Here is a 25991-nt window from a genome sequence, read left to right as displayed (position 1 = left end):
GGTACCAGGCTAAGAAGTGGTAGATGCTCCCCTCATTGCTCCAACTATAAACATCCTGACTGGTCTTACAGCTGATGGTTGCGGAGCCTCCCAGAGCAGATGTCACTGCTGCAGGCTGAGTCACTGTGACCTGGCCTCTGGACTCTGAGGATACAGAGACAAAAACATAAAGCAGCGTCATGGTTTTGATGGTTTTGTGGGCTTCATTTCAGAGGGACGGATGTTCATAGAGGAGAGGAGTTTGATTCTCTGGACTTTACCTGTGAAGCAGCAGCAGAGGAGAGTCCAGATGAGGACGGAGATCAAAGTCATGTTGTTGATGAGGAGGATTTCTGTGGCTTCTGTTGTGATGAAGGACAGCTGTCAGTCATCCAGTGTTCAACTCTCAGGACTATAAACTCTCCCAGAGCACTGGAGCATGGTGCCGCTGATGCAAAGTGGCTCTCTATGGAAATGCTCTGACTGACTCCAACAGGGACTTGGATTACTCTGATGATGCTGTTTCATCAATGGATCAATCAACTTATCACAGTATTGATTAGGATGTGTCAGTGATTATTTTTATGTGGTTTGGACTTCATGTGTATTGACGACTGTTTTCTTTCAGAATGTATTTTGTTACAGTTAAATTTATTACAACACAAATTTAACATTAATTTAAATTAATACATATGAAATAAAATCACATATTCATAAATTGGCGGCTCTGTGTTGTTGTAAGTTTTCGAGTTATTTCAGTTATTTTACTTCATTTTGGTGAGTTTGTTTGTGTCAAAGTCAGAGAGCCGTGTCTCTCTACACTGAGAGGTTTTTGTACGGCGGCTCAATGAGTTTGTATCACTGTGGTACACATTCGGTGGAGGAACCAGACTGGATGTTGGAAGTAAGTTTCTGCTAAAATATTAAATACTGTATCATCAGTTAAGTTTATAATTTCTACGTCTGAACATTTGTAGTAGATATAAGTTTCCACTGTGCTGATCTAAAACACTTTAAAGTCTCAGTTTTATTGTTTGTTCCTCTTGTGTTTCCTTAAAGTTGAACTCAAAGCAGCTTTACTGAACTTTTTTTGAAATGTTCAAGTTAATTTGTTAAATGTGAACAGCTTGAACTGCAGGACAGAGTAAAAAACAACAATCCTACTTTAAAAATGATTTTAATTTCAGCCTTTAATTCTCTGTTTTAATTTAATAATTTAAATTCAAAGAAGATAAACAATGTGAAATGCTGTGAATCTCTGATCATTTAAAATGTCTCCAGTTGTCTTTTAACCTCAGTCTGAAATCATTTTGACAGTTTTTTGAGGGTTTTTCATTTTTTGAATGTCTCAACATTTTCCGTATATTACGGTGGTCTGTTAGTTTTGACTGATGAATCTGATTAACTGTTGATCTTTTGATAGTTTTGAAAGTAAATATGTTGTTATAAATTCAAACTAAATCATAGATGTCTGAATTATATATTCAAACTTTATGTCCTTATTTGTATATAGTGTATAGTGTAAAATAAAATACATTAAACAGTCATATAAACGACTTAAAGGAGTTTCTGTCAGATGTTTTTTCTGCTCCACCAGTCACTCACTGACACACTGTTTCACTTCCCTCTGAGAAACCTCTCATGCATATCAGCACAGAAAGAGTCCTCATATGGCTCCACCCTCTCACAGTAAAGGTGTCCAAGTGTCTGGTGTTGGATTGACAGCTGTCCTCTAATCTGATTGGTGTCTCCTAGGTGTTGTCTGTCCCACCCTGACGGTGCTGCCCCCCTCCAGCGAGGAGCTGCAGCAGGGGAAGGCCACGCTCATATGTCTGGCCAACAAGGGCTACCCCTCAGACTGGAGTCTGGTCTGGAAGGTGGACGGCAGCAGCAGCAGCGGGGAGGAGAGCAGGAGCCCCGGGGTGCTGCAGAAGGACGGCCGCTACAGCTGGAGCAGCACCCTGAGGCTCCCTGCAGACCAGTGGAGGAAGGTGGGCTCTGTGACCTGTGAGGCCACCCAGGGCTCCCAGACTCCAGTCTCAGAGACACTGAGGAGAGACCAGTGTTCCCAGTCCTGACCTGACTCATTGGGACTCTGCTACTGGTTTTACTCTGCTACTGCTTTCAGTCTGCACTTTGTCTGTTTCTTTCTCTCGTTGCATGTTTCAACATTTAAGTGTTCTGGTTTGCTGTAATGTTGAATGTTTCAAAGTTTTAAAACAATAAAGTTTCATCAAAAATGCAACTGTCAAGGTGTATTTTACAATAAGAGTGACATGTCGTTTGACCTTTTTTCTATTCCATATATAGAATCCATTAGGAGCATTAACTCAGTTAATATACACATCCACAATAGAAACAAGTCAGTCCTTTTTCCCAGATCACCTTTTAATTCCATTGTGTACCATGGAATATGTTCTTCATGTAGCAGTATCATCTCTATTGATGCAAAGGTAATCCACCAATCTAGGGTATCTGTCACCACTAAATATCTGGTTAAAAACATGGATCTTCTTGAAGAGGGACATGTTTTTTTCATTTTCAACATTAGATAGAGAAATCAGGGTATCATCAGCATCATGTGATATAAAATGTCTCTGATCTGAGATTTAAACCAAGTCATAAGTAAGTTCCACTTCAGCGACAGACTGAGAGAAGAAGATAGCACAGTCTCTCTCTCTGTCAGCAGTCTTCACATTATCTTTTTTATTTCTTGCAGTAATATTGATGTGCTTTATATGTTAAAACTATGCAGATCTATACATCAAATCAGTTGTGTCCATATTATTAAAAATATAACCGTTGTTATACTGTATGTTACTATAACTACTGAAAACAGATATATTTCATCCACGCACACAGAATTTGGTTAAAGGTTAAGGTCACAAGGATTTCAGGTGATGATTTTACAAAGAAATAATGCTCCAGGCCTTGCCCGCCACTGGATTCTACTGTATTAGTTTGTTGAGATTACGTGTTGCGATTATTATTCTCCACAATGAATCACAATATGAACTACAAACACACAAAAAATGTTAAAAGTTACAAATATTACTATGCAGTTTAAGAGAGCATGAATCAGTTTGAGATAATAAAGCTTCTGACTTTTTTAAAAGTAGAACAAAGATGAAAAGAGAAGCTTTTACTTCTTTTAAATTTTACTCCCAAATGTATTAATTTATTGATTGTGTTCGGTTACTAACACTGTAATGTTTTGATAACTTGCATTATAAAAATTCCACAAAGAGTAACTTTAAATGTACACTGATGTAAAACATGAACAATATCATCATGCTGAAAGTTTAATGAGTTTTTAGTGTTGGTGTTCTACCATAAACTGTAATTTAATCAAACCTCTAGTGATTAAATCTCTGTGCAGCTTGAGTCAGATCAGTTCCTCTCCAGCTAAGGGAGGTTTTTGTATGATATTGTATCACTGTGTGAACAGAAAACTGTCACACTGCTGAATGTAGTAAAATCCTGAATTTCCTGTAATAAACTCCTGACAGTATTAAACTCCTGTATCTTCAGTCTGAACTCTACTGATGGTCAAAGTGTAGTCAGTCTCATATCCGCTTCTACTAAAATGGTCTGAAACTCCAGACCGATGATTTGTAGCCTGATAAATCAGGAGTTTGGGTCATTCTCCATCTTTTTGAAGGTACCAGATGAGGTAGGCACCAACACTTGAACTGGTTTTACATGTGATAGAGACTTGTGAAACAAAAGCAGTGAACACTCCTGGTATTTAATTTCATATTATTTTCATTTAATTTAGCTTTAAAATTAAAGGAGGAAATTATTACTTCTAATTTTAAATGGTTTCTGAGTGTGTTTACTATTTCAGAGGTTAAAAGCTATATAGCCTTCATACTCTATACCAACTTATATTAGAGTGTGGTATTGTACTGTGTTAAAGGGTTAGTACACTCAATTGTTTGTTACACTGTGGTCTTACAATAAGGTATATTCAAGAGGTATAGGATTTCCAAAGTGACCCAAGCAAAAAACATTAAATTAATCAGAGATAATATAACAAAGGAAATTAGGATAAAGAACTCAGGGCCCCATCTACATAATATAGAGGGTAGACGGGCTACACTCATATTAGAGTAGGTATAATAACAGGGAAATAGTCCTCCTTGTTGGCCGCACAAGAAAGGTCAATTAGTATTATGATTGTTATTAATATTAATTATGATTTTGCAAGAGTATAAGGTCTTTTAAGGTTAAGTGACTAACATGCAAGCACAAGACAATAGAAACAAGTTCACTTTAGTTACATTCACATTTATTACTAATAATAGTACTAAACACTACAACATTTTACAGACAAGACACAAGAGGGAAAGAGAAACTGGTACACAAGGCTATGGCTAGTGAATGATTGAAATGCATGATGCAGAGTTATCTATTGTGTAGTTGGTATGAGAGACCTGATAAACAGATGAGATGACTGTTACCTGAGAAGCAGTGAGTCAAATCAGTGGTACCACAACTGAGTTCTGAATTGTCAATTGAAATGAGAAATCATGAAAGCACCAGGGTTTAAGCAAGTTGGTGAAGGTTTTGTATGAATACTTGCTTGCTCTCTGGGGTGGCTTCTTACGGAGAATCGAGTCTGATGTGCTGGGGTGAGGAGCTGGAGTCTGGATCTTGTAATGATGAGTAAATCGGCCAGTCCGAACTTGAAGGGTTCCCATTGGAAGAGAGCTCCTGCTTTATGCTCTCATGCTCTCCTAGGCTTGACCCTCAACTCATGATTCTAGATTCCAATGGTGGTGGTCTTTTATCCAGATGGTACCATCAGTTCACATTGGGGTGTGAATTGGTCTCTCCATCTTACTGGCTCTTGTAGCTTGAAGGATCAAAGATGGTTTGGGTCAGTGGTCTGGTTTGGTGACCATGCAAGAGATGGGGGTTCATTATCTGATCCTTTCTGTTTGCAGGAGGTGGTTTAGATGATCTGGTCAGTGAGGAGTTTGGGACTCTCACTTATATATTATTGGCCAGCATTCCTGGGGGGTTGAAGACAGAGTTGGTCTGTTGCTTGAGGATTGTGCTGTCTGCCTTCAAAACATGCAGGGACTTTACCCTACATCTTTAAGACTATGTTGACGTCTTCACATGTCCTGTTCGGTCTGATTAGCAGTCTGACAACCAAAGAAATCCAGTGTATGATCATGTATGACACAGAAAAGCTTCAGATCCTCACATTTAAGAAGCTGCAACCATCAAATATTTGGTACTTCTGTTGAAAAAATGGCTGAAATTATTATTTGATTATCAAAATACATGCTGATTAATTTCCTGTTGATTGACTGGTTGATTGATGGCTGCAGATCTATTCCAAACACTGAGGGAGTGTTTGCTGTATGGTATAACACTGAGGCCTCTAGTTTCATGGTGGGAAACTGTTTTAACAGAATCTCCCCTTTGTGCTGGTCCAGCACTGCTTTTTCCACACAGTCCTCCTGAACAACAGAACGCCTCCTGCTGCTTCCATGACACAGAAATATAACGAACATAATCAGTAACAAGTTTTAGTTCAGGCAAGCTGTTCTTTTTCATGCACACAGAAAGACATTTTCTGACATTTTAAATAGTTGGAGCGAGTGTTTGGCCTGAGATAACTGTCAGGAGCTCCAAGTAAATATGATGAGTTTGTCAGGAGGCTGATGGATCTCAGTGTTCAACTCAAACTTAACAGAACTGAAAGCCATGTTAAACTGTGATGAAGTTCATGATGTCATTGATGGTTCAACAACCTATAGAGGTGATTTCCTGGCCCCGCCCACTGAGGTTCAACTCAACCAATGAGATTATTTCTGTCTGCAGAGCAGAAATGTTTGAGGAAGTAAAATCCCAATCAGCTTGATGCTGAGGAGAAGGGCTGTGCAGCAGAGAGGCTGTTTAGTTTCTTCATTCTACTGCAGTGGAAGAACATTGATCATCTGCTTTCTGTTTGGTATCAACAACTCCAAAGACATGTTGCTTTACCTCTTTATACTTTTATCTCACTTTATAGGTGAGTGTTAGAACAGAGATGAAAGTCTCATTTTACCTGATGTATTAACCAGATATCTGTTTTTCATAGCTGGATGATTTTGTGGAAGCTAATTCACAAACAGAAAGAACATGTTGGGTTTTTAATGTATTTAAAAATGATCAAAGATGACAGTAAAAGTCAAGAACCTCTGTTGAGTCTCTTTTAAAATCTCTTGCAGACTAACTGACATGAATGACTCATTTTGCAGCCATGGGTTCCATGAACAGCATAAAGCCAGAAAATACTGAAGAACGTGTTGCAGAGGAAACATCAACCTGACCTGTAAATATGAGGGTTCTATCAGAAATATCCAGTGGTACCGACAATACCAGAGATCCAGACCAGAGTTCCTGCTCTACATCACTGAGGGGGGGATTGATTCATCCAACTGTTTCTGATTTCTCAGCTCACATTAACAAAACAGAGAAAGAGAAACGTGTTGATCTGCAGATCTCCTCTGCTGCAGTGTCTGACTCTGCTGTGTACTACTGTGCTCTGCAGCCCACAGTGACAGGAAACACCAAAACTCTGTACAAAAACCTTTGGAGCAAAGACAACAGAATACTCCACAACATCCACTAGAGGGAGTCACACACTGTTAAACTTCAGTGGTTTCTTATCAAACAGTCTAGATTCTTTTCCCTCATGAGACACAGTTGTGATGAAGAGTTTTACAAATGAATGTCATTTGACATATGAGTCTCCTCCTACTGACTGCAGAGGTGGCTGCATGGCAGAGAGCTGTTTGATTCCAGCTGTGAACATCAGACCAAACACAACTCACAAAACCACTCAACACTTATTCAAACTCAACATTGACTTACAGCACATTTCACTTGTGTAACCATGGAAACACTGGCTGTCATTTCACTGTTTTCAGCTCTTGTAGGTACGTATGTTTTTGTCATTGTGTGATATTTTCCAAATGATGAATATTTGACTCTGGAACAGAACTTTAATACAACATGTTTCCTTCACTAGGTAACACCTTGGAAGATGATTTCTATAGAAATCAGTCAAATGAACAGTTGATCAGTTTGTGTCCACAGAGTAACACTGTACAGTTGACATTTTCCACTGTCTTCTCCTCTCAGCCTCATGAACAATGTTAGTCTAATGGCTTCATTTTCTCTACTTTTTTCAGGACTAATAGCTGGAGACACAATCTCCCCTGAACAAGATGAAGTCAGTGGAAGAGAAGGAGAATCTGTCACACTCACATGTACCTATGATACAACCGAGACTCGTGTTGCCCTTTACTGGTACAAACATCATTCTGACCTTCAGGCACCTCAGTTTATACTCTGGAAAGGAGCAAAATCATGGAGTGATGAAGAATTTATTCCTGATAAACGATATAAATCCAAAACATCAGCTACATCAACTGAGCTGACCATACAGAGTCTAACCCTGGCAGACACAGCTCTCTACTACTGTGCTCTAGACACACAGTGATAGAAAGTGTAGAAGAGGCTGTACAAAAACCTGAACACAGATATCTGACTACTCTTCAAAGAGGAGGGAAGTGGTATTCAAACCACAGCTTCATATCAGATGGATCAAATCCACAACAATGACAAACCAGCTGGATGATGCTTCAAACACAAGACACCATCAAACATAAAGTGACATAAAACTGTGTGTTGAACAAAAACCTGAAGTTACTCGTCGGGTTAAAAAGTGAATGTAATGAAAATATGAGAATGTTTGTTTCATACTGTCAGTTCTTATCATGAGCTGTTTCCATTAGACATTCAACAAGGGTGTCTGCTGCCTCCACTGTTTGAACTATGAGTGTGAATGAGATATGGTCACTGACTACTGAGCATGTGCGAGAATGCTATTCTGTTAACAGAGCTTCGCTAGCTTCTTGTCCTACATATCACTATTAACATGGTAATACTGTTGTATCAAATTGTTGCAGAAAAAGGTACCAGAGCAAAAAACTGTCTTTTGAAAATAAAAAGGGAGTCAGAGGTCCAAGCAGCAAAGTGTTCTTTAATGCCGGCAAAAAAGGGGAGCAATCAGCACTTTTACAACGAACCAAATCGCTCCAAAGGTCTTTTCTTTGGGGCATTGTTTTTATGCCCTTGGGTCAGCTTAGGTCACACCTTATCATCCACCCTCCCTAATTTTTGACCAATTATTATGTTACTTTTATCTCTGTCACTCGTTGTTGGTCAAAACTCTTCAAAACAGGTTTTGAGGTGTTTGAGGATATGTACTGGCATATTCAATTCTACCTGATTATATCCAATTTTTATATAAGTATTGGGAATCATTTTACACCATTATTGCCAAGTTGTCTTCTGGCCTTTTATTTTTTATAAGTTATTCTAGTCATTTTACACCCTTATTTCTTGATCTCCTCCAGAGAGTATTTTTTTAAAAGGTGAGGACTTTAGCAGACCCAAGCAAAGTGACATGTAATACAAACGCACTCAAATTTCTCCAGTGTATGATTATGATTCTTCTACCGTGCCTCTATACGTACAGTGTGATTAAATATGGTTCATGAGATTATAACTACACCAATACAAATTGTATCACACTAGCCCTTATTACTTATAAACTTATAAAATCAATCTGCATAGCTTAATATTGTCTTTAAGCACACCAATGACTTTTAATGAAAATACACCACAATACATTATGAATTTCTTGAAGAATTTCAGTACAAGTTACAGTACATTTCTCAAACAGGTTGTAGCCACTGTAGGTCTTTGGTTATTGGCCATGATTAATGCTTCTTAACTGTTTAAGTTAACTAGTGTGCAGTGTCTGCTTAACAAACCTGATCTGGATCCAACTGTATGCAATCATTTCAGGTCTAGCTCAAAATGACCTTTTATTTCAAAAAATATTTTGAGTTGTTGGATCTTAGCTCAGATTTCGATACAGTGGATCATGGAGTCCTCAGTGACAGGCTACAACGGTGGGTTGGCCCATCTGTTTCTGATTTAAGCTGGTTTATATCATATTTATCAAATAAACAATTATTTGTGATGGTTGCTAATGATATGTCTGATGCTGCTGTCTTGAGTTATGGAGTGCCTCAAGGGTCTGTTATTGGTCCTATCTTATTTTCTATTCATATACTACTGTTTTAACATATCTTTTTACTTTTATGCAGATGACAAACAGCTGTACATTTCCCTCAGATGTGGCAATTTCAGCAAACTGTCTGATTTAAAGGATTGCCTGGACTCTATGAGAAGCTGGATGTTTAAAAACTTTTTTAACTTTCTTATTCAGTGATGATACAATAGAGGTTTTGAGGCACTATTTAACTACATAACTAAATCTTTACTTCAAGATTCAATATTTAGTTTATTGACATTTTCTTGTGTATTTGCATACACAAAAAACAAAATGCTGTTCCTCCCAGCTCACCGCAATGTAACAACAACAGAGAGGATAAAGATATACTGTGCATGCAAAATTTCTATTGAAAAAAATGATAAAAACACATAAATCCCAAGAGAAAAAAACAAAAAACGAATGAGCAGTTAGCAGCACAGTGTATTAAAGTGCATTTAGAGAGAAAAGTACATGTCTCAATTGGATGTAGACAGCTCTTGCATGTCAACGACTGACCAGCACTGATGGGGGAGTTATATAATCCATTATGCTGTCCAGAGAACATTTGGCAACATGATTGTTGTTGTATGACTGGTATGTATAGGTTAGCAGTTAGCCTAGCTTGCACTCATCTGCGCTTGCTTTGGGTCCACTGGGTGCAGCAGACCAAACGCCATCAGCTGATTTAGCTCCCAGCCAGTATTTCTCGAAGCAAAAGTCTTTGTCACAAATGTCCAAAAAAACTGATATAGACATATTATAGACATATTTCCCCTACACTCCACAGGATGTCACAGACGTAGACGTACATGGACAACGATACTGCAAGTCGGAACTACAAGAGGCCACTGCAAACGTTGGTTGTGCCACCATCACACCAGTTCATGGAGAGAGAATACCACCAACAAGGACCCCTTAATTTCTCTTCTTGTCTCTTTCTCTTCTTCACAAAATAACTCTTCTGTTAGCTTCCTCAGTGCAGTTTCTCCTTTGGAATGTAGGTAACAGTAGCAGGTAGCAGTTGACAGCTAGCTAGCTGTTTTGATTTAAAAATATATCTAAAGATGATATTTCCTCTACTGTTAATTAATTTTGTTACCTCTTCTGTAGAGTATCTTCTGAAGAGTATTTGAAGGTTATTTTGCAAAATGTCCCACTTTGTAGGTCCAAGTTTGAGATGTATTCAGGAGCCCATCTCTGGTGCAGCCACTCTCTGAGCTGTGAGAGCAGGGAGGAGGAGATTAAGGGAGGAGCAAAACTGTCACTGAAGTACAGAAAGACACAAACTTTCACTGTGGTGTTTCATACTAAACAACACAGACAGTTTCTTCTTATCTTCAAGATGGTGTCAATGCAATTAAGTCTGTTTTCAACTTTGTTTCTGATCACACTAACAGGTAGGTGACACACTTCATATTTACTTCTATTGATGTTTGATTGAAAACTGAGCATGAAGTTGTATGTATTCATGTTATGAGTCTTTGACAACATGTTATAACAGAGTTATCTCTTCCTTTAGGTGTCAGCTGTCAAGAACTCACTCCAGTCAAAAATGAAGAGAACAGTTTAGAAGGCAGAACTGTTACTCTGTCCTACAAATACTCCAAACAAGCTGCTGGCACTGATAATTTCTTCTGGTATCAACAATATCCAGGAAAACCTCCAGAGTTCCTCATGTACATCTCAGGGCTAAATCAAACGAGACCAGCAGATTCTCTGAAGTCAGAAACAAGATTCTTTACTGATCTGTTTGAAGACAAGCGTGGAGTCAAACTGCAGATCTCCTCTGCTGCAGTGTCTGACTCTGCTATGTACTACTGTGCTCTGCAGCCCACAGTGACAGGAAACACCAAAACTCTGTACAAAAACCTTTGGAGCAAAGACAACAGAATACTCCACAACATCCACTAGAGGGAGTCACACACTGTTAAACTTCAGTGGTTTCTTATCAAACAGTCTAGATTCTTTTCCCTCATGAGACACAGTTGTGATGAAGAGTTTTACAAATGAATGTCATTTGACATATGAGTCTCCTCCTACTGACTGCAGAGGTGGCTGCATGGCAGAGAGCTGTTTGATTCCAGCTGTGAACATCAGACCAAACACAACTCACAAAACCACTCAACACTTATTCAAACTCAACATTGACTTACAGCACATTTCACTTGTGTAACCATGGAAACACTGGCTGTCATTTCACTGTTTTCAGCTCTTGTAGGTACGTATGTTTTTGTCATTGTGTGATATTTTCCAAATGATGGATATTTGACTCTGGAACAGAACTTTAATACAACATGTTTCCTTCACTAGGCAACACCTTGGAAGATGATTTCTATAGAAATCATTCAAATGAACAGTTGATCAGTTTGTGTCCACAGAGTAACACTGTACAGTTGACATTTTCCACTGTCTTCTCCTCTCAGCCTCATGAACAATGTTAGTCTAATGGCTTCATTTTCTCTACTTTTTCCAGGACTAATAGCTGGAGACACAATCTCTCCTGTAAAAGATGAAGTCAGTGGAAGAGAAGGAGAATCTGTCACACTCACATGTACCTATGATACAACTTCTAGCTATCCTTGGCTTTACTGGTACAAACATTCTGACCTTCAGGCACCTCAGTTTATACTCAGGAAAGGAGCAAAATTAGAGAGTGGTGTTGATTATATTCCTAATAAACGATATAAATCCCAAACATCAGCTACATCAACTGAGCTGACCATACAGAGTCTAACCCTGGCAGACACAGCTCTCTACTACTGTGCTCTAGGCACACAGTGATAGAAAGTGTAGAAGAGGCTGTACAAAAACCTGAACACAGATATCTGACTACTCTTCAAAGAGGAGGGAAGTGGTATTCAAACCACAGCTTCATATCAGATGGATTCTGCTAATTCCTGTTTTATCAGAGTCACTGTGGTTACAGCTGCTAATGAAACACTGTGGGAGGATTCACATGAGCAGCAAATCCACATCAATGACAAACCAGCTGGATGATGCTTCAAACACAAGACACCATCAAACATAAAGTGACATAAAACTGTGTGTTGAACAAAAACCTGAAGTTACTCGTCGGGTTAAAAAGTGAATGTAATGAAAATATGAGAATGTTTGTTTCATACTGTCAGTTTTTATCATGAGCTGTTTCCATTAGACAGGCTGTGATACTTTTACTCACAGAATCAACTCTGTGAGGGAAATATTTAATGTTAGGATACAGATAAAATCTAAAAATAAAAACAATTTACCCTGGTTTAATGAAAATTTGTGGAAACTAATGAAATCTAGAGATGCTGCACTAAGGACGGCAATTAAAACTAGAAGTGACACCGACATGCTGATTTATAAAGGTTTAAGGAACAAAGTTATCCAAGAGCTAAGAGAAGCTAAATCTCGTTTTTATCTCAATATTTTGAATGAGGCAAAAGGCAACAGTAAATTGATCTGGAAAAACATCGATGATCTCACAAGGAGGGACAGAAAATTTTAAACTCAAAGTACAGGGAAAGTTAATTGAAGATCATCTTACTGTTGCGTCTGTATATGAGTTAGGAAAAAAATGTATGAAAAGGAAACTGGATATTGTTCCTATAGATGCTACAGGTCAGGTTTTCGAGCTGGTAGAAACTAATGAGTTACAGGTAAACAAAATCATCAGCTCCTTATAAAGCTTTAAATATAGAGATGCTTTCCAATTTGACACCATGTTTGTCAAATCACACAAAGGTATTTTAACTCCCCCTATTGCTCATTTAATTAACTTGTCTTTTAAACACAGCTCCTTTCCTGATGACTGGAAACGTGCCGTTGTCACGCCTGTTTTTAAATCTGGAGACCGCCTTGAAACCAGTAACTACAGACCAGTAAGTATACTGCCAGTACTCTCAAAGGTTGCTGAGAAAGTTGTTATTAAACAACGGACAACATTTCTTAATACAAACATTTTTGGTCTACATTGTATGCAATTTGGCTTTAGAGCAAATCATTCCACTGAAACTGCTACCTTGTACTTAATAGAGCAAATTAAATCAAGACTTGACAAAGGAGGAGTAGTTGCTGCTGTATTTTTAGATCTGCGTAAAGCATTCGACACAGTCAATCATGATGTTTTAATATCAAAACTCTCTAAATGTAACTTCTCATCTAGAGCACTGGCATGGATGTCTTCATATTTATCTAATAGGAGACAATGTGTTAAAGTTGGTGACGCACTGTCCAGTAACATGAAGTGCACAACGGGTGTTCCACAAGGGTCAGTGTTAGGTCCCCTATTATTTAGTCTATATATTGATGATCCCCCTCAACAGTGTCATGATGCAGAGCTACAAATGTATGCAGATGACAACGTTGTGTACACACATGCAAAAACAGCTGAGTTAGCTGCTGCTAAGCTAACGATTGTATTGGAAAGGATCACACACTGGCTTGATCAATCATGTCTGAGTCTAAATGTAAACAAGACAAAGGGTATGTTTTTCTCTAAGACTATGGTACAACCTCCTAACACTGATATTCTCATCAAAGGTGAAAAAATTGACATAGTTACTGATTTTAAATATCTTGGTGTGACACTGGATCCAAATTTAAACTTTGAGAAACATGTTAAAAAAACGGTTTAAACCATAAAGTACAACTTAGCAAATTTTAGACACATTAGAAACTGTCTCTCTTTGGACGCTGCAGATATTTATGCAGCTATGATTCTTTCCCAGATGTCTTATTGATCACATGTTGGGGGCAGGCTGGAGAAACAGCCATAAAACATCTTGAGTCCTTATACAAACAAACTCTAAAAACTCTGGACAAAAAGCCAATGCATTTCCATCACTGTAGGGTTCTGGAGAAATACAATTTACTGAGCTTTGAGAAGTTTAAATTATTCTCAAATTTGTGCCTAGTTTATAAATGTTAAATGGTTTGGCCACCTCCACTATGTGACTTTGTGTTCACTCGCTCAGTAAGTTCTATTAGATCCTCCAGAATATCCTCTACACAAGATTGTACCATTTAATCACACTGCATTTGGACAATCAGCTTTCTCTGTGAAAGCCACAACTCAGTGGAACGTCCTACCTGATGATATGAAGAACTGTAGTTCAATCAATACATTCAAGGCCAAATTAAAAAATCTACTAAAGACCAATCAGCTGTGTGACCATTGAGTCTAAACTCCATCTATGGTCTTCTCATTAGCGCAGGTAGTCTTGCTTTTAATCTGACAAATTTACATTATTAATTTCTGATTGACATTGTGGGTGTATGTGATGTGCTGTGTGTGGCTTTGTATTTTCTATTTGGTATGGTGTATTCTGTGTGTTTTGTTATGTTTTTTTTTTGCTTTGTACTGTTTGTTGATGTGCTGTTGTATGTTTTTTGTCAGGACGAGGGATGCAAATTAGCTTCGAGCTAACTCTGGTGCATCTTCAATGTTTAAAACTGCACACTGTCCCAGTCAATAAATAAATCAATCATTATATGTTGAGGATCAAAGTGAGTCTGCACCAGATGTAAAACAGGAAACATTCAATCTCCAGTGATGACTACATACAAGACAAGCTATGCTAGGAAAGGAGAGAGGCACAAACATGTGTTTAGTGTAAAGTTGTCAGTAGGAGGAATAACACAGGGCTGTGAATGAGCTCTGTCACTGTGATCAGACTCCTCCTTTAAATCCACCAACTTAGTGTTGATGAAGACTAAACAGAGATCAGAGTCTTCTTTATACTCGCTGTAGCTCAGAGTTACTCAACACTGCAGATATGACGTCTCTGTTCATCTCAGTGTTGCTGGCTGCTATGTGCCTTGGTATGAACACAGCTCTGTTTCTGTCATATCAATCCAACATTGACATGATTCTTTAACAGCTCACTGATACTGTTTGTTGCTGTTTTACAGAATGCAGAGCACAAAAATACAACGTGCTGCAACCAAAAGGAGATGTGACTGCTGCTGAAGGAGAGGCAGTAACACTTGGCTGTCAATATAACACCAGTTCATCAAATCATTACCTCTTCTGGTACAAACAGGATGGAAACAACAGCCCCAAATTCATCCTGAGCCGCTTTAATATTGGCCCGGGGAAAACAGAGGAAGAGTTTAAGGAAAGATTTTCATCCACGTTGGATTCTTCTTTAAGATTAGTTCCTCTACAGATCACCTCTGCTGCAGTGTCTGACTCTGCTGTGTACTACTGTGCTCTGCAGCCCACAGTGACAGGAAACACCAAAACTCTGTACAAAAACCTTTGGAGCAAAGACAACAGAATACTCCACAACATCCACTAGAGGGAGTCACACACTGTTAAACTTCAGTGGTTTCTTATCAAACAGTCTAGATTCTTTTACCTCATGAGACACACTTGTGATGAAGAGTTTTACAAATGAATGTCATTTGACATATGAGTCTCCTCCTACTGACTGCAGAGGTGGCTGCATGGCAGAGAGCTGTTTGATTCCAGCTGTGAACATCAGACCAAACACAACCCACAAAACCACTCAACACTTATTCAAACTCAACATTCACTTACAGCACATTTCACTTGTGTAACCATGGAAACACTGGCTGTCATTTTACTGTTTTCAGCTCTTGTAGGTACGTATGTTTTTGTCATTGTGTGATATTTTCCAAATGATGGATATTTGACTCTGGAACAGAACTTTAATACAACATGTTTCCTTCACTAGGTAACACCTTGGAAGATGATTTCTATAGAAATCAGTCAAATGAACAGTTGATCAGTTTGTGTCCACAGAGTAACACTGTACAGTTGACATTTTCCACTGTCTTCTCCTCTCAGCCTCATGAACAATGTTAGTCTAATGGCTTCATTTTCTCTACTTTTTCCAGGACTAATAGCTGGAGACACAATCTCTCCTGAACAAGATGAAGTCAGTAGAAGAGAAGGAGAATCTGTCACACTCACATGTACCTATGAGACAAGTAGAACTTATATTTACCTTTACTGGTACAAACATCATTCTGACCTTCAGGCACCTCAGTTTATACTCTGGAAAGGAGCAGGATCAGAGAGTCATAAAAAATATATTCCTGATACTCGATATGATTCCCAAACATCAGCTACATCAACTAAGCTGATCATACAGAGTCTAACCCTGGCAGACACAGCTCTCTACTACTGTGCTCTAGACACACAGTGATAGAAAGTGTAGAAGAGGCTGTACAAAAACCTGAACACAGATATCTGACTACTCTTCAAAGAGGAGGGAAGTGGTATTCAAACCACAGCTTCATATCAGATGGATTCTGCTAATTCCTGTTTTATCAGAGTCACTGTGGTTACAGCTGCTAATGAAACACTGTGGGAGGATTCACATGAGCAGCAAATCCACATCAATGACAAACCAGCTGGATGATGCTTCAAACACAAGACACCATCAAACATAAAGTGACATAAAACTGTGTGTTGAAGAAAAACCTGAAGTTACTCGTCGGGTTAAAAAGTGAATGTAATGAAAATATGAGAATGTTTGTTTCATACTGTCAGTTTTTATCATGAACTGTTTCCATTAGACATTCAACAAGGGTGTCTGCTGCCTCCACTGTTTGAACTACGAGTGTGAATGAGATATGGTCACTGACTTCATGTTGTCTTCAGGTATTTACATTTGTTGACATAAGAACTGTCAGTTGTCAGTGTTTTACTATTATCTACCTGATAAAACTTTTAAGTTATGTAAACCAGGACAGAAAAGACTCAAACTTTCACTGTTTCCAGGTTTTCAAGCCTCTCATGAGCTGTTCTGGATAAGAACGTCAGCAGAAAAGACAGTTACAAGGATGTTTAATATAGAAAAACAGGGAATTCATCTTCATCTTTACCCAAAGTTGTGGGATATTAAATATGTAGATGAAGTATTTCTTACCTTTCTGTCCACTGTTTTATCCTTCAGGAGCTGCTGTGAAATATAGGTGATCCCTCTGGAAACTAAAAATAAACTAAACAAGACACATAAATAAATGACCAAAAAACCTCTTCCATGGACGACCTGAACAAGTTCTGCTGTAAAATTATAAGTTGACATTAAAGTCAATCTTTGTCTTTGTAGGTAAAATATAATGTTCAGGTTTTCTTTCATGCAGCTGGTCTTTTAACAGGAACACTAGTGAGAGCAGCTTTCCCCCGTACTGGCCTCCCTCCACTTTTTAAGGATTGATTTGAAGATTTTATTGTTTGTCTAGAAATCATTAAATGAGCTAGCTCCAATCTGTCTCTCTGATCTTTTACAACCACATGTCCCATCAAGGTCACTCAGGTCTGCTGACCAGTTGCTTCTGGTTGTTCCAAGATCCAGGTTGAAGCACAGGGGAGATGGTGCCTTTGCAGTTGTAGCCCCCAAACTCTGGAACCAGTTGCCTCTGCATGTTAGACTGGTTCCCACACTGCCTGTTTTTAAATCCCGTCTTAAAACACATTTTTATTCCTTGACTTTTAACTCAGTATGAGAGTTGCATTGCGTTGTCTTTTTGTCTGTTAAACTGGTCTTTGTGTCTTCATTGTGTTGTTTATGGCTTTTGTTATCTTGATTGTTCAGCACTTTGGTCAACTTGTTGTTTTTAAATGTGCTTTATCAATAAATTTGAGTTGTATGTGTTTATTAGTCCTGACATGTAACACAAATACAACATTACTGATATTTGTGTTTGACTAAAATGTTCAATATTATATCTTAATTGATTATAAATAGCATTTTCTTATTGATTGATATTATATCAATCTGAAAAGCACATTGAACACATTATTAGTCAGAGCTGTGAGAGCAGGGAGGAGGAGATTAAGGGAGGAGCAAAACTGTCACTGAAGTACAGAAAGACACAAACTTTCACTGTGGTGTTTCATACTAAACAACACAGACAGTTTCTTCTTATCTTCAAGATGGTGTCAATGCAATTAAGTCTGTTTTCAACTTTGTTTCTGATCACACTAACAGGTAGGTGACACACTTAATATTTACTTCTATTGATGTTTGATTGAAAACTGAGCATGAAGTTGTATGTATTCATGTTATGAGTCTTTGACAACATGTTATAACAGAGTTATCTCTTCCTTTAGGTGTCAGCTGTCAAGAACTCACTCCAGTCAACAATGAAGAGAACAGTTTAGAAGGCAGCACTGTTACTCTGTCCTACAAATACTCCAAACAAGCTGATGGCACTAATTATTTCTTCTGGTATCGACAATATCCAGGAAAACCACCAGAGTTCCTCATGTACATCTCAGGGCTAAATCACACAAGACCAGCAGATTCTCTGAAGTCAGACAAAAGATTCTTTACTGATCTGTTTGAAGAAAAGCGTGGAGTCAAACTGCAGATCTCCTCTGCTGCAGTGTCTGACTCTGCTGTGTACTACTGTGCTGTGAGGCCCACAGTGACAGGAAACACCAAAACTCTGTACAAAAACCTTTGGAGCAAAGACAACAGAATACTCCACAACATCCACTAGAGGGAGTCACACACTGTTAAACTTCAGTTGTTTGGTATCAAACAGTCTAGAGTTATTGTGGTGTACTACAGGATTCATCCTGATCTATCCTGTACACACATATTTTTGTACAAGGGTCTATACAACGAAAATATGAAATGATCCGACTGTGGAACCGTCTAATCAAAATGTCAGAGGACAGAATAAATAAAAAGTATTTATGTGGAGTAAATTCTACAGTTCTCCATGGGCAAAAGAGCTTCACTCAATTTTAGATGAGGTGGATATGCTGTATATCTATAGGAATAATCTGTGTGTAACTCCATTTGAAAACGTTCTGTCAAAACCAAAACTAAGGACATATATGCATATCAAACAGAATTTTGGCCCTGAATTATATGTAACATCTTGTTTATCTAGAAACCAAAGATCTTTGGCTGCACAGTTGAGAGCTGGTATTCCTCCTCTGGCCATTGAGGTTGGTCGATTCAAAAATATTCCAGAGGAAAACAGATTGTGTGAGAATTGTGATTAAGGTGAAGTGGAAAGTGAGTCCCATTTTCTATTGTACGGTACAAATTATGAAGACTTAAGAGAGCTACTGTTTCATGAAATTGCTCGACTAAACCCTGAAATATTTTGGTGTTCAGATGAGCAAAAACTGGAAAGGTTGATGTATTTAAGTTCGCTAACTTTGTCTCAAGAGCTTGGAGAAGAAGGCAAGATAGACTGTTTGATTAGTATTTACTTAGACATTTCAGTAATATATGGTAAGCTTCTGATAGTAAATTAGAATGTCTGTACTATCTAAAGATGGTCTCTAGGTTTGAAGGTGAAAGATTTTCTTTTTACAGTATATACGTTGTACTCTGGTCTGTACTGTATTGTTGCATACTTTGTGTCTTTACTGTCATCTCTGGTAGCGGTCTATTTACCTTACACTAGTGGATTCTTGTATTTATATCTGTGTATATTTATTATAAGTTGCACAGACAAGGTTTCTTTATTGAGATTTACTGAGTGTTTGATTTCTGAACTTTTTGGATACAGGTCTGTTTACTATGTGTTTTAACACATCATTGAATCCTGAACTTTAGATATACAGAACTATGTACACTACCAGGAGGAAGTTTATACTTTTCTTCGTACCTCTGTGTGTATTTTTGTATGTACATATTGTTACCCCTGGGATGTGTTTGGGTCACATGGGAGTTTACATTCAAATAACCACGTCATGTGACTTTTATTCATGTAAATATCTAAGATGGCATCTTGCTGTTGTCACTTGAGTCTAATGAAGAGCAGGTTTGCTCGAAATGTCACCTTGGGGCAGTAAATTCCAGTGGACATTGGAGCCCTGCCGTGTTCGCGCTATTTCTTTGTTTTTTTCACTAACTTCATGTTGTCTTCAGGTATTGTTTAATACTTAAAGGTCCAAAATATGATAATCAGCCCCACTAGATGTCGCACTAGAGCAGCAGCATCTAGACCAAAACAACGAAGGTTGTTTACTCAGTTAAGTTGGAAAATACATTAAAAGAAAGCGACATTCGAACACATAGCTCACAAAACTCAGATCAAACTGTCAAACTAGTCAGTGCTGATCAAATATGGATCAAGACTGTGTTACTGTATTGCCAATTTTTTGCCTCAAATGTTTTCAGAAACTGTTTGGCTGTAATATGATTAAGTTTGTGACACGGCCGCCATCTTGAAAATGGACGCAGGGAGTACAGAGAATGAGTCACATGCACTAACATGCACATGCAGCTGGACCAGCTACCATAACAAAGACCAGAGAGTCTCAGATTACAACACACACAGAGGGAGTGTGACTTCATCCACTGCTCAGGTAGCCATTACTCCACTATATCTTTACATAGCAAATAGTTGTTTACTGACATCTAGTAGGGCTGAATATCTTATTTTGCACCTTTAACTAGAATAACTGTGACCTTCTATCAGCAACACTCTCAGCAGACCACAGCAGGAGGACGAGCCGGAGAACATTAAAGCTTCATGAAGAAACACAAATGATGCTGCACATGAAAATCTGACATTCCAACAGGACCCAGTTATATTGTTGTGTTGTGATATGTCTGTTTAAACCCATGTGCAAAGGAGTGCAAAAAAGTAGAAAATCCTGAATATATATTTAATAAGCTGAATACAATATTGGTTGTTTTGCTAAAATGAACATTCTCAGGAACAAGTGAATGAAAAGAAAAGTCAAAACAAAAAACATCTTTGATTGTTTGCTGGATGTTTGCGTGGATCAACAGAGTTTCCAGAGTTGAAGGTAGAGGAAGAGTAACTGAGAGAAGTGAAAATACAGATCTAAGAGGAGACGGAGAGATTCAGGGAGGAGCTAAGCTGTTACTTAACTATAGAAGAGAGACGAACTTCCATATTCAGCAGAGTTCAATACACAAACCAAAAACATTACCTTCATTCAACATGCTGGCATTGGACTATTATGTATTTTCTTTACTGCTTCTAGTCATTCTGACAGGTATGAAAGTTTGTGCATGAAAAAAATTCAATTCCACTTTTGTCTGAATGTGATTCCTTGATCGTGACTTTAACATGTTATAACAGAGTTATCTCTTCCTTTAGGTGTCAGCTGTGAAGAACTCACTCCAGTCAACAATGAAGAGAACAGTTTAGAAGGCAGCACTGTTACTCTGTCCTACACATACTCCAAAGCTGCTGCAGCTAATGAATATTTCTTCTGGTATCGACAATATCCAGGAAAACCGCCAGAGTTCCTCATCTCTCATTATGGAACACAACTAGAAAAGAATTTAACAAACTCGAGGTTATCTGTTAAAGTGACTGAGGGTCGAACCCAAATGAATCTGCAGATCTCCTCTGCTGCAGTGTCTGACTCTGCTGTGTACTACTGTGCTCTGCAGCCCACAGTGACAGGAAACACTAAGACTCTGTACAAAAACCTTTGGAGCAAAGACAACAGAATACTCCACAACATCCACTAGAGGGAGTCACACACTGTTAAACTTCAGTGGTTTCTTATCAAACAGTCTAGATTCTTTTCCCTCATGAGACACAGTTGTGATGAAGAGTTTTACAAATGAATGTCATTTGACATATGAGTCTCCTCCTACTGACTGCAGAGGTGGCTGCATGGCAGAGAGCTGTTTGATTCCAGCTGTGAACATCAGACCAAACACAACTCACAAAACCACTCAACACTTATTCAAACTCAACATTCACTCACAGCACATTTCACTTGTGTAACCATGGAAACACTGGCTGTCATTTTACTGTTTTCAGCTCTCGTAGGTACGTATGTTTTTGTCATTGTGTGATATTTTCCAAATGATGGATATTTGACTCTGGAACAGAACTTTAATACAACATGTTTCCTTCACTAGGTAACACCTTGGAAGATGATTTCTATAGAAATCAGTCAAATGAACAGTTGATCAGTTTGTGTCCACAGAGTAACACTGTACAGTTGACATTTTCCACTGTCTTCTCCTCTCAGCCTCATGAACAATGTTAGTCTAATGGCTTCATTTTCTCTACTTTTTCCAGGACTAATAGCTGGAGACACAATCTCTCCTGTAAAAGATGAAGTCAGTGGAAGAGAAGGAGAATCTGTCACACTCACATGTACCTATCAGACAACCGATGCTGGTCCTGCACTTTTGTGGTACAAACATCATTCTGACCTTCAGGCACCTCAGTTTATACTCTTGAAAGGAGCAAAATCACGGAGTTATCTAGAATATATTCCTGATGAACAATATAAATCCAAAACATCAGATACAACAACTGAGCTGACCATACAGAGTCTAACCCTGGCAGACACAGCTCTCTACTACTGTGCTCTATACACACAGTGATAGAAAGTGTAGAAGAGGCTGTACAAAAACCTGAACACAGATATCTGACTACTCTTCAAAGAGGAGGGAAGTGGCATTCAAACCACAGCTTCATATCAGATGGATTCTGCTAATTCCTGTTTTATCAGAGTCACTGTGGTTACAGCTGCTAATGAAACACTGTGGGAGGATTCACATGAGCAGCAAATCCACATCAATGACAAAAATAACAGCAAACTTTCAGTAAACCACACAAATAATAACCTTTCAATGTTCGAAAAGGGTGCAGGATGAAGTAGAGAACTTTTCTAGTCCTACTTCTTTTTTATTTCATTTTATTTTTTATTTTTTAATTGACTTTATTGATCAAGTCAAAGCCAAAAAAACATTCAGAACAACACAAGAAAATAAATATAACTTGCATGGAAACAATAACAACAAATAAAAACAACACAAGTCAAAAAGACACTCTGTACCAAATCATATTGTTCCACCTCTTTGTTCATTCATTCTATATCTGTTCAATAAGTTATTTATAAAGATTTGTTTAAACTTACTTAATGTTGCACATGTTGTCATTTCTTCACTACAGTTGTTCTATAGATTAACTCTCTTTGTTGTGATACAGTGAAGTTTTGCATTTGTCTTCACTAATTGTTTTTTGAACATACATCTTCTTCTGAAATCATATTTACTTTCCCTCATTTGAAACAGCATTTGGATAATGTTTGTTTGGTAACTGCTGATATTTTTTACTCTGTACATGATTTGAATAGTTTTGAAATCAACCAGGTCCTTAAATTTCAGTGCATTTAGTTTGATGAAGAGTTTGTTGGTTTGTTGGTTCTCTGTTAGTGGTTTTATTTACGATTCTTATGGCTCTTTATTGGAGGATGAAAATTGGATCCGTGTTTGTTTTGTATGTGTTCCCCCACACGTCCACACAGTAGGTAATGTATGAGAGTATGAAGGAACAGTACAAGGTGTATAGTGATGGTTGATTTAGAAGATCTTTGACTTTGTATAATATTTCAGCTGACCTTGATATTTTTGCTTTAATATAATTCATTTGTGGCTTCCATAATAATTTATTGTCTATTTTTACTCCAAGAAATTGATTTGTACATCATTTATCATGAGTTTCTTGCATGAGTTAGTTGAATGATTCCCAAATATTATAAATTTTGCTTTGCTTAAATTTAGTGTTATTTTATTTGAATCAAACCATCTCTTCAGTTTCTTCAGTTCATTTCCTACTGTATCCAAAAGTTGTTCCAAGTTATCCCCACAGCAGAGTAAGTTTGTATCATCTACAAATAAAAGTGTTCTGGAAACCTCACATATATTATTAATGTACAAAATAAACAGCAATGGTCCCAACACTGAGCCTTGGGGAACCCCACACTTAACCTTCAGTGGTTGTGATTTAACATGATTAATTTGGAAATATTGACTCCTATTCTCTAGGTAACTGGTTAGCCAAGAAAGTGCTACTCCTCTGATTCCATATTTTTGAAGTTTCATTAATAATAAGTCATGATCAACTGTGTGAAATGCTTTTTTCAGATCTAGGAATACTCCTACAGCATATTCTTTATTTTCTATAGCAGTTATTATCTCCTCCACAATGTCCATGAGTGCATATGAAGTAGTCCTATTGTTTCTAAATCCATATTGTTGATCACACAGTATATTGCGTTTTGTGATAAACTCGTCTAATCTTGAATAAAATATTTTTTCCAATATTTTAGATAATTGTGAAAGCAAAGAAACAGGTCTGTAATTTGAGAGTATGTGTCTATCTCCAGCCTTATATATGGGTATGACTTGCGCTGTTTTCATTTTACTCTGAAAAACACCATCAAACATAAAGTGACATAAAGTTGTGTTGAAAAACAAACCTGAAGTTACTCGTCGGGTTAAAAAGTGAATGTAATGAAAATATGAGAATGTTTGTTTCATACTGTCAGTTTTTATCATGAGCTGTTTCCATTAGACATTCAACAAGGGTGTCTGCTGCCTCCACTGTTTGAACTACGAGTGTGAACGAGATATGGTCACTGACTTCATGTTGTCTTCAGATATTGTTTAATACTTAACTAGAATAACTGTGACCTTCTATCAGCAACACTCTCAGCAGACCACAGCAGGAGGACGAGCCGGAGAACATTAAAGCTTCATGAAGAAACACAAATGATGCTGCACATGAAAATCTGACATTCCAACAGGACCCAGTTATATTGTTGTGTTGTCATATGTCTGTTTAATCCCATGTGCAAAGGAGTGCAAAAAAGTGGTAAATCCTGAATACATTTTAATAAGCTGAATAAAATATTGGTTGTTTTGCTAAAATGAACCAATATTTTTCATTCACTTGTTCTCAGGAACAAGTGAATGAAAAGAAAAAAGATAAAACATGAGTTATGAGAAAAAATTGGAGTCAAAACAAAAAACATCTTTGATTGTTTGCTGGATGTTTGTGTGGATCATCAGAGTTTCCAGAGTTGAAGGTAGAGGAAGAGTAACTGAGAGAAGTGAAAATACAGATCTAAGAGGAGACGAAGAGATTCAGGGAGGAGCTAAGCTGTTACTGAACAATAGAAGAGAGACGAACTTCCATATTCAGCAGAGTTCAATACACAAACCACAAACATTACCTTCATTCAACATGCTGGCATTGAATAGCTCTGTATTTGTATTGCTGTTTCTCTGCATTTTAGCAGGTATGTTTGATTTATCCATTAAATATTTTAATGTTTTCTAAATGTAATTCATTTATTGAGACTTTGACAACATGTTATAACAGAGTTATCTCTTCCTTTAGGTGTCAGCTGTGAAGAACTCACTCCAGTCAACAATGAAGAGAACAGTTTAAAGGGCAGCACTGTTACTCTGTCCTACAACTACTCCAAAGCAGCTGCAGCTGATGAATATTTCTTCTGGTATCGACAATATCAAGGAAAACCACCAGAGTTCCTCATCTCTCATTATGGAACACAACTAGAAAAGAATTTAACAAACTCAAGGTTATCTGTTAAAGTGACTGAGGGTCGAACCCAAATTAATCTGCAGATCTCCTCTGCTGCAGTGTCTGACTCTTTAACTTTCTTATTCAGTGATGATACAACAGAGGTTTTGAGGCACTATTTAACTATATAACTAAATCTTTACTTCAAGATTCAAGATTTAGTTTATTGACATTTTCTTGTGTATTTGCATACACAAAAAACAAAATGCTGTTCCTCCCTGCTCACAGCAGTGCAACAACAACATAAAGGATAAAGATATACTGTGTATGCAAAAATTATATTTAAAAAAATGATAAAAACACATAAATCCCAAGAAAAAAAAACAAAAAAAGAACGAGCAGTTAGCAGCAGAGTGTATTAAAGTGCATTTAAAGAGAAAAGTACATGTCTCAATTGGATGTAGACAGCTCTTGCATGTCAACGACTGACTAGCACTGATGGGGGAGTTATATAATCCATTATGCTGTCCAGAGAACATTTGGCAACATGATTGTTGTTGCATGACCGGTATGTAAAGGTTAGCAGTTAGCCTAGCTTGCACTCATCTGCACTTGCTTTGGGTCC

At 37.8% G+C, this 25991-nt stretch overlaps 1 gene segment (V, D, J or C); it reads left to right on the top strand.

Moving 5' to 3' along the window:
• Positions 1 to 509: 509 nt before the first annotated feature.
• Positions 510 to 25991, top strand: part of LOC137194870 (Ig kappa-b4 chain C region-like) — a 44216-nt gene continuing 18734 nt past the window's right edge. The window contains 2 exon segments of the C gene segment in view: positions 510 to 531; positions 806 to 883. Of these exon segments, the coding sequence occupies positions 510 to 531; positions 806 to 883 (100 nt within the window).

The sequence above is a fragment of the Thunnus thynnus genome, chromosome 12, assembly GCF_963924715.1.
Source record: "Thunnus thynnus chromosome 12, fThuThy2.1, whole genome shotgun sequence".
In the NCBI taxonomy this organism is placed as follows: Eukaryota; Metazoa; Chordata; class Actinopteri; order Scombriformes; family Scombridae; genus Thunnus; species Thunnus thynnus.
Note: the sequence above shows the minus strand (reverse complement) of the source record. Positions and strands in the feature narration are given on the sequence as shown.